This window comes from Chrysochloris asiatica, unplaced genomic scaffold (genome assembly GCF_000296735.1).
Source record: "Chrysochloris asiatica unplaced genomic scaffold, ChrAsi1.0 scaffold00107, whole genome shotgun sequence".
NCBI lineage: Eukaryota > Metazoa > Chordata > Mammalia > Afrosoricida > Chrysochloridae > Chrysochloris > Chrysochloris asiatica.
The window spans coordinates 9,206,476-9,216,861 of record NW_006408625.1 but is presented as its reverse complement, the minus strand read 5'-3'; the positions used below and the strand labels follow the sequence as shown (position 1 = coordinate 9,216,861).

Below are 10,386 nucleotides of genomic sequence, written 5' to 3'. Positions count from 1 at the left end.
GCAGACAGCAAGGGACCAATGAACAGATACCAAAAGGGAAGAATGTCCACACCTTTATCTCAGTGGTTCTGCCAGGTGTCTGTGGCCGCGCCGATCTTTCCCCCATGTGGTCTTACCCAAGATGGCGGCTCCTGAAGCAGCCGAGCGTCCCGGACTAGAAAGCAATAGATTTCTTGCTTCTGCCACAAATTCCCCCAGCTGTGAGCCTTCTAACCTTCTAAATATTTCTTTATATGTGGTTCAGAGTTCTGGGACCAGCCCCTGAACCTGCTTGGTTGGGTATTCTGTGTTGTTGTTGGCGGAGCTCTCTGCTATACATCCACCCAATCTGCCATCTTGTTTGTTCTCTGCTTTATTTCTTTTTAAGGAAAACTGCTATGTTTCCTGAATACCAATTCTCCTGTAGATTATGAAAGCTCTATTTTTTTGAGTCAATTCTTGTATAGATTTGTGAGCAATGTCTTCTCCCTACCTTACTCCTTGAATCAAGGAAATATGCCAGAGATATGTAACTCCTATAATTGTAAATGTATATAAATGTTGAATTTTGGAGATCATCTTCTACATCTTCTGTGTGTAATTGTAGGTATTTTATGTGCATACATTTTTGGTATGTCATGTAGTCTATAAAGTATTCACAGCCAGGTCAACTGAGATGAGCACATGTCTACAATACAGAGGAATAAAGGAATAAAACAGAAGAAACCAGGATCCCAGTTTTCTTTTAATAGCACCAGGAGGACCTCAATTTCAGTCTCTCTTGTTGCTGACTGCCCAATGACTTCTTGCCATGTCAGGCTCTGTTCTTCACCTACTTCTGATTGTTTGATCAAGTCACATTGTCCTGCCTTGAAACTAGTCAAGGTCATCAATGGCGGCAAAGATGCGGAAATGGACTAGCGATCCCACTGCTCCCACAGTTGCCTCTCAACTCTAGCTTTCTTTATGGTTTTCTCTGCTTACTGAACTAGTACAGGCTCATTGAGAAAGCCAGACATATAAAAACATAACGGGAAAGTTCCCCCATAGTCTTATACTCAGAGATCATAATTGTTAACAGTTCCATACACATTCTTCCAGATTTTTCTATGACTATTAGAATTAGTTTATTAAAAATACAGCGCTTAATGTTCTGTAATCTTCATTTTACTGAGTAAGTATGTATTGCATGTGTACACATATATTGACAGATATAACCACCACCTTCCATATTTTGATATTATAAAGAATGTTCTTGAAGAATTTACATAGGAAGAATACAGGAAGACGCTATCTAGTTTACTAACAGAAAAACTATTTTGAAAACTTTTATTAAAAGCCTTGGTATTAATAACTTCCTTATTGATTTCTTCATGTACTGTTTTAACAAGAAGTTTTTAAAACTCCTTGAGGGTCCATATTCTTTTGCATCTTAACAAATTCTAGCATGGTATATAATATAGAATGTTGTTGTAGTTAAGTGCTATTGAGTTGATCCTGACTCACAGCGACCCTATATATAGGGTTTCCAAGGAGCAGTTGGTAGGTTTGAACCACAGATCTTGTGGCTAACAGTCCAGGGCTTATCCTACAGCGCCACACCAGAAGTCCATAATATAGAGTATAGAGGAAATATTTGTTAAAGCAGATTTCTTTGCTAATAGTAAATTTGATGTAAGACATTAAAAAAAAATGTCCGTTTATATCAATACATTGTCTTTAAAGGTAGTTTTATTTGTGATTGGGTGATGTGACAACTCTTGTCCTTAACAGTTAGATCAACTGCATCTGAAAAGTAATCCCTTTAGCTGCTTAATTTAGTCATTTTTATGATTATCAAGTGCATGCCTAATAGGTGATATGGAAATTATAGATGAGCCAAAAATAAAAAAAGTTCAATGAAATCATTGCTAAGCTCCCGCCTCTCCCCAGAGACAGCCACCACAGCTCTCTGGACATACTCTCTCCTCCACCACCTTGCCAACTTCTGACTCTTAGCAGTGGCTCCCAGACACTAGGTCATTCAGTACTCAGCCAGTGTCTAGTTCCCTTGAATCATTTCTCACACACTTAGGCTGGTGGGTTGTTTGCCCCTAGCAGTGAAATTTATGCCCTGATGATGCTTGGCTTGTCTCTCTCACTCTTCCCTAGTTCTCTGTGCCATGAAGGAAGACAATGAGAAGGTGCCTACTTTACTAACGGATTACATTTTAAAAGGTAAGGGGAATCCCAGGCCACCAGCGGCAGAATTGACTCTATAGGACTCCTCCCTGTGATTCTTGCTCCAGGTGTTGAACCCAACCTGAGCCTTCCATGAGCATTCAATCCAGGCCAGACTGAGGGGTTAGGGATCAGGGAACTCAGTGAACAATTGTGAGACCCTCACAAGAGTGGGTTTTGCATTTGAATGGTGCTAGGAGGCCTGAGAAGGAGATTCCATCTCCCCTGAGTCACCACTGTGACTTCATATGTAGAGGACCCAAGCCAATAAAGGACTTGCTATCAAAATTCTTTAGTGTTTGGGTTATTTGCTTGGGAAAAACAAGGCCTGAGAAAACTCTAAACTTTCAGATACTTGAAACTGATGTCATGGGTAGTTACATTCTTTTGTAATAGTTTTTATTTAAAAAAACAAAACAAAAAACTTTTATTATGGAAACTTTTGACATATACAAAATTAGAGTGAATAGTATGCCAAACTCTCATATACTTATCATCTGGACTCAACAATTAACTCATGGCCAACCAATCTTGTTTCATTTATATCCGCACCCAAAAATTCCCCTCCTTATAAATTTGAAACAAATCCCAGTCATTATATTTTTCTTCCATAAATAGGTGAGTATTAATTTCTAAGACATAAGGATGGTTTTTAAATATATAACCACAACACTATGTTCACAATTGTAAAAAACCAAAATTTTCCATAAAATTTTTTTAGTTTGAATCGGGATCCAAAGATGGTATATAGATTGCAATTGGATAATATGTATCTAAAGTCACTTTATATATATTATATCTATATATATGCACACAGGTTGCCCTGTTCTCCCTCTGTCTCATTCCTTGAAATGCGTTTGTTGGCAAAATCAATCTCTCTGTACTGTAGAATTCTCTAGTCTGATTTTGCTGATTGCATCCTCATGGTATAATTCAATCTATGAATCTATTTTCCATCTCCTATATTTCCTGTGAGTGGAAGAGCCAGAGCTTGCTTAGATTCAGGCTCAACATTTTGGATAAACACTATGTAACTGAACTTCCATGGGGAGACATATACTGTCTGGTTGTCTTTCTTTTTGTAATGTTAGTAACCACTGGTGCACATTCATTCCCTAGATTTGGTTTTTAAAATTAGGTTTTGCTCCATGCATACACAAAACTGGGTAATTTCAGAAGGTTAGTGGATCTCAGTTAAGAACCCCTGAAATGTATGAGGTGGCTTCAAAAAGTTCTTGGAAAAATAGAATGGAAAGATAATGGAATTTTTCCATAAACTTTGTGAAGCCCCCTTGTATTGTTTTCATAAGAATCGCAGAGATTAATCTTATATTTCACAGGAATAATTAAGTGAACATTGGCATAAAAAAATGATCTTTTAAAAAGTTTTCAAAGAATGGCAAGTTTCTCAAAGGAAATCTTTCTTCAAAGGAACCTTATTAAAAAGTCTGTGAGTCTGAGGACTAGACTTTATTCCTTGTGGTCCACTAAAATGCCAATGAATTTATAAATAATAGTTAACATTTATTGAGCATTTTCTATGTTCCTCTAAGCAACCTTTTGACATCAGCACAGGCACATTTGTTACGGAGGTGAAGAAAAAAACAAGCACAGATGTCTAAGGAATTTCCAGAAGGTCATAAAATTAGTAATAGTTGGATCCTAGATTTGAACGTAGAGACTATACGCTTTATCCTCACACTGAACAATCCACCTATCATTGTCTCTTTCTCCTTTTGGACCCAGTACATGACTGCAAATTCCCCCTTGCTCAGAACATTGGAGAGAAGCCAAGTGCTGTCTCCTTAGGCCACCCTGACTTGACAGCTACAGACCCACGCTGTGCTCTGACCTCTCTCCTCTCTTCTCTTTTCAGTGCTCTGTCCTACCTAACCTTGCTCTTTGGAGCATCCTCGCTGCAGGAGGTCACCGAGCAAGAGTCATTCCATTACAGGGACTGCATGACACCACGTAACCTCCAACATGTATTTAAACATGTATAGCTTAACCTGGATTAACCTGAGCAGTGCGGGTCCTTTGCTGTTGGCTTCTAGTCCTAGTAATCATTGGATGCATGACAGAGGGCGGGGCTGGTGAGGGTACCTCCTTTCTACTTATATTGAGGAGAGCAGATGCTTTCACCACTCATGTAGTCTGACTCCAGCCCTTAAGCTTGGCTTACATTCTATTAATAATAATAATTTTGAAATAAACCTTCATTTAATTAACATTCGTCATGTGTTTGGAGTGTGGTGTCCATTGACCTGTTCCAAACCTTCTAGAGAAAAAACATGTTAACTGCCATCACAGGAGATCTTGCATCCTCTGGTAACCAGTGGAGTAGTTAGGACTGAGGATGCTTTGTTGGTCATGGTGGGAACCTGTGGGATGCAGTGGGATGCACATGGTACAGGAAGAAGGGGGTCATCACCCACAGAACTTCTGATAAAATTGTGCTGCTTGGTAGCATTAAGGGAGCTGCAAACTGCCCTGTCAGAATGAGCTCATTGGCAGGTTGTTTAGACTGGGTGAGGAGACTGGGAAGTCAGCAGACATGGAGGTCTCTTCAGGTCTTACATGGGACCCAGAGGCTCAGCTGAGCTGTGCTGAGCTCTCCTTAGTATGTGGGATTGCTGCTTCTTTCCTGCAGTAGAGACCCCACTACTTCCTGACTCTGCCTCAGACAACTCCTAGGAAAAAAGTCCTCTGAATTTGCATGCCCTTCCTGTAGTCCTAAAAGACCAGCAGCTCTCACTCCTATGTCCTATCCCTGGCACCTGTGGAAGACAGTGGACAGACTGATCCATAGGAGATAACTGAATTGGTTCCACCACAACTGAATTTTTTTGGCTCCCAACTTCTGGATTGAACAGACTAACCTGCCAATTCCCATAACTCCTATCTTAAAACAAAACCTTTTTCTGAACACTTGCTATGTGTCCTATTGCTCTCTGTATGTCATCTCACAGCACAGCAGCCCCATATAGTAAGTAGATACTGCCATAACCAATTGCCATTGACTCATAACAGTCCATGTGTTTCGGAGTACAACTGTGTTCCATAGGATCTTCAATGACTGATTTTTCAGAAGTAGATTGCCACGCCTTTTTTCTAAGGTGCTTCTGGGTAGACTCAAACATTCAACATTTTAGCTAGAAACCAAGCTCATTAACTATTTTCACCACTAAGGAACTCCAAGTAGATACTGTTGTTGTGTGCTGTTGAGTTGGTTCTGACTCACAGTGACCCTGTGTAGGGTTTCCAAGGACAGCTGGTGGGTTTGAACTGCTGACTTTGCAGTTAGCAGTCCAGTGATTATCCTGTAGTGCCACACCAGGCATTGTCCTGTTTTTCAGAAGGAACTAAGAACTAAAGATATCCAGTGCAAAGCTGCACAGGAAGTAGTAGAGGTAGACCAGCTCTTAGGGATCGTATCCAATTAAACTTACACAGATTTTTTTTTTTTTAAAGTAGGCCACATTAAGTCATTGCTTTTGAAGGAAATTTGAAATTCAGATGAAATCAAGCTATCTTGAGTTGCCAAAGAACAAAGATGAATTTTAGTTTTCTTACCTTTCGTTGTCTGATAAGAGGTTATACCACCCAGAATGCCCAATATGCAAATAGGAGGAGTACAGGAAATTTTCAAAATGACAAACTGCCTTTTCCTTTCTTTCTTCCTATTTTTCTACTTTCCATTGTGAATTGGATGAAGGTTTAAAGAGTAGTTCAGTTTTCCATTCAACAATTCATATACAGTTTGTTTCATGTCACTGATTCCCATCCCTACAATGTAGCATCATGGATCCCACTTCCTCTGTTTCCTGTTTCCATTTCTCCTTTCTTAATCCTTCTGAACTTGGTTCTTGGCTAAATGCTGTCCTTTTGACCTAAAGTGGTTGATTATCCTAAGGTGTCTATAACTTCCTAATGTTATCGTTCCCCTTACATTGTTGTTGTTGTTGTTAAGTGCCATCCAGTCGGCTCTGCCTCACAGTGGTCCTGTAAAGGGTTTCCCCCACCAGCTGCTCCTTGGAAACCCTAAACAGGGTAGCTGTGAGTTGGACCCACTTTAAAAGCACTTAACAACAACAAACCCAACATAGGGTTTTGAGGAGTAGTTGGTGGGTTTGAAGTGCCAACCTTGTGATTAGCAGTCTAGTGCTTCTCCTTCAGCACCACAGCAGGACTCCACGTTCCCCTTATGGCCCTACCTATTGTTTGGCTGAAAATTAAGTTCATTTCCAGACATGAAGAGGGGCTAAGAGCCATAGTCTTGAGGGTTCCATCAGTCTCTATCCTACCAGTAAGCCCGTTTTTTAAAATTTTGAGTTTTGTTCAACATTGTTTATCCACTCTATCCAGCACCTTCTAATGTGATCCTTTACAGAGCAGTTGGTAGTGGTAGCTGGGCACCATCTAGTTCTTCTGGTCTCAGAGTTGTGGAGACTAATGTTTGTGTGGCCTACAAGTTCATACAATTGTTTCCATGTGTCATCTATTTTCTTCACTCTTCTTTCCTCTGGACAAGGAGAGACCAATAGTTGCAACTTAGATTTTAAGACTTTCTCCCTACTCATCAAAGTAGGATGTCTAACATTGTCTTTGTGGATTATGTTATGCCAGTTGACCATGGAGTCCCCTGAGATCATGGTCCTGAGCTCCCAATCCCGGTAACTCCTTCCTTCAAGGGGTTTGGTTATGTCTAAAGTGTTTTCATAACTTTCGCCCCTACATGATCCACCAAATTCATGGAAATATTTGCAGCAAATGTACATACACATGTAGAAATATCCTCTGTCAAACCTACATATAGTCATGGTGATACTTGCACTCTCCCTTTTCACACCTCTTCAGCCTGCACTTACTTATTTTGACTGAGCATACTACCAGAAAAACTATGCTTTATCACATTGGCAACTCCACAGAAGGCCCTATATACTACGGAGGTGAGATGGGGTAAGTCGATGATCAAAGATGACGTTGGTGCTGGACATTCACTTCCTGGGCCTCTGCTTTCCCAGGTGTAGTCTTTGGAACAGGAGCAATCTCACCTCAGAAGGAAGGGCAGACTGTCCTAGTGCTGACAGCACTTACTCAGAGCAGATGTCTGTTGATTTAGAGCTCCCATTGCTACAGGAACATAGAAACGACCTCAAGGTGCCTACAACATTCTCAGAATCAACAAATTGACATAAATAACAGTCTCTTGACAAAAAGGGGTGACTTAAGTTATGCAGTTCATTGTTACTAAGGTTGCAGGTGAAAAGAAGGGTGTGAGGGTTTTAACCCATATCAGCAATGAGGAAGCAGGGACTCCTGAAGAACTTGCCTTCCTGCTTTGAATTTGTCAGATCTGGGGCAGCCAATCCTTTTCTCCAATTTATCTTGCCAGCAGGTGTCTGAAGCAACAGATACAAGCTAATCAAACCTGCTGGGTTAAAAATAAATCTCAAGTGTCAGGAATACACTCAGTCTAGGAGGAGGCGATCAGAGAAGGGTGAGAACTGTGGCTACTCTTTTCTCCCTCCTTTTGTCCACACCAGGAGTTCCAAAGGAATACTGAATCAGTTCCTCCTGTTTTTGCACCACCCTTTCCTCCAGTCTTCTACTCAGAGTGTGGTTCTCAGACCAGTGGCGTTGCTAATGTTGAGAGCTGGTTAGACATGCATAAGCTCTGCTCTCACCCCTGTGGATCAGACTCTACACTTTAACCAAGATCCCCAGGTGATTGGTATTTGCTTTAAGGTTTGGAGATGCTGTACTCTAGGTTGTCAGAGGTGCTTGAGCCCTGACTGCCAGACTGTATCTGAAGAAAGCATATCTAGTGTTTTAAATGGGTGAATACATGTCTTTCCCCCACCCAGTAAGATACTTGACTCCAGTCAGCCTTAATTGCAAAAGTCTAATTTTGTCTAGGGTGTTAACATTCAGCTAAGAGTCTGTGGAGAGATGTGGTCTTCAGGGTGTCCTCTAAGTAGGTATATAGGTAGGAGGTTTGTCTGACTAATGGTTCTTTCATTGGGTGTCTTTCCATCAATTAAAGGTCTCAATGTAGATTTGTCAAGCCTAATTCGGTCAAAAGGAGCCTGGTAGTACCATGGTTAAGAACTTGACTGTTAACTAAAAGGTCAGAGGTTTGAACCTACCAGTACTAAAGATGTGGTAGTCTGTTTCCATAAAGATTACAGCTTTGAAAACCTTTTGGGACAGTTCTACTCTTTTAATAGGGTCACTATGAATTGAAATGGATTCAATGGCATACAACAACAATAATCTGGTCAAGTAGTCCCTTGGTGATAAAAACAACTAATGCATTTGAACGCCAATTGAAAAGTTGGAGGTTCAAGTCGACCCAGATGTGCCTCAGGACAAAAATCAGCTACTGACAACCCTATAGAGCACAATTCTATCCTGATACACTTGGGGTTTCCATGAATTGGAATTGACTTGACAACAACTGTTTTTCAATCTGGTCAAAATCTTATAGCAAAACTCCAACAAAGAGCCTTTGTAGAGAATTGAAACAAATGATCATGTGAGGACAAACCATTTTCCAAGCGAAAAATCCTATGTTCCTATTCTTTTTAGACCACTGTTTCAGGATGGGAGGCAGTTATCATATCTCAAAAGGGAAGCCCAAAGGGATGGTTTTTTGTGGCTCTGATTGAAGTTTGTGGGTCCTGGTGTGGCACTGAAGGAAAAGCACTAGACTTCTAACTGCAAAGTCAGCAGTTCAAACCTACCACCCGTTCCTCAGAAAACCTACACATGGTCGCTATGACTCAGAACTAAATCGACAGTGCTTACCAATAACAGTTACAGTTTTTGGGACATATTGGAGTTGTCAAATTAAATCAACCCTTTTCATACTTACTGGAATAATAAGGTCTGGAGTATTGTTATTTTCAGATAGTGGTTCAGGTAAGAAGAGATGGAAACTATCAATAAAATGGCATTATCCCTTGTTATTTTCAGATAGTGGTTCAGGGAAGAAGAGATGGAAACTATCAATAAAATGGCATTATCCCTTGTCTTAGAATGAGTTATAAACCAAGTACTAAAAGGATATTGAGCTTCCAGTCAATAAGTGATTCTAAAACCTGGTCACTGAGAGCTATATTGGTCTCACCAAAGGATAAAAGTGATGAGCACCCAGGCTGCCCAGCATTCCTTGTAGCAGAAGAAAGAAGAAAGGAGAGGCAGCTTTGTTTCTATGGAAGTCAGGAGAGGTGACTCTCATTATTGATTAGTATGCACAAAGATGGGAATAATGAAATACAACTCTTGAAGAAGAGATGTTTGTGTTGTTGATGGCCAGGATGAAAGTATAGCCATTAGGATTTCTGTTTGAGGCTTCAGCAGGGAGGGAAAGCAGAAGTCACTCTGCTGACCAGGCAGGTGCTTTGGCTTCATATTAAGGCCTTTTTTTCCAAAGAGCAAACCACCTTAGCCCACAACCCAGAAGCTCCATACTCAGCCAAAGACCTCATGCATATTCATCCTGCTTCAAAGAGCACAATGTTAAATATGTAAATCAGCCAGGCAGGAGTTGGTTGGCATTTTGATAACAGATTTGTCTGAAACCCCAGAGACACAGACAATTTCATTTCTCTTTCTCTTCTCGATTCCTATGTCCCAATGTTTCATGCTTTTTTCTCTCTTCTGTTCCTGACCTAACAGAGACCAGGAACATGAATTTCAGAACCAGTGAAGCAAGTTAGTAGGAGAGCTAGATGCCTGCATTCCAGCCCAGTGTATTCCCACTCCATTCTTTTTCCTTTTCTATTTGAACAGAGTCAGAAAGTTTGTCCATCAAAGTGTTGTCAGGTCTGAACATTCCCCAGGACTGATTCCCCCACTTCTGACTTGGGGACTATATTCTATGTCTTCTCTTCTTTTTGTCCCTCTCCTCTTCCTCTTTCCTCTAACCCGTTCTGTCCTTACTCTCAGCAGTCAAGTCTGAAAACCTAGAACCCAGCCTTGCCTTCTGAACAGGAGGGAAAAGAATCCCCTGCACAGTCTGGAAGGAGAGAAGGCTGTATGTCAGCTGTCATCACTGACATCACTTGTTCCCAGCAGTCTGTGACAATACACATCACTCACAACTGTAAAACATAGCTGACAGTCATGAAGGAACAATCGACTTTACCCTACACAGGGTTGCTGTGAGTCAGAACTGATTCG

The 10,386-nt window shown here is 40.8% G+C and overlaps 1 protein-coding gene across 1 annotated transcript in view; it reads left to right on the top strand.

The window, feature by feature from the left end:
* Nucleotides 1–4,432, top strand: part of FEZ1 (fasciculation and elongation protein zeta 1 (zygin I)) — a 164,786-nt gene extending 160,354 nt beyond the window's left edge. Inside the window, exons 9-10 of the mRNA XM_006867661.1 lie at nt 2,131–2,196; nt 4,076–4,432. Of these exons, the coding sequence (XP_006867723.1) occupies nt 2,131–2,196; nt 4,076–4,092 (83 nt within the window). The 3' untranslated portion in view covers nt 4,093–4,432. The remainder of the gene's footprint in view (nt 1–2,130; nt 2,197–4,075) is intronic.
* Nucleotides 4,433–10,386: the final 5,954 nt, after the last annotated feature.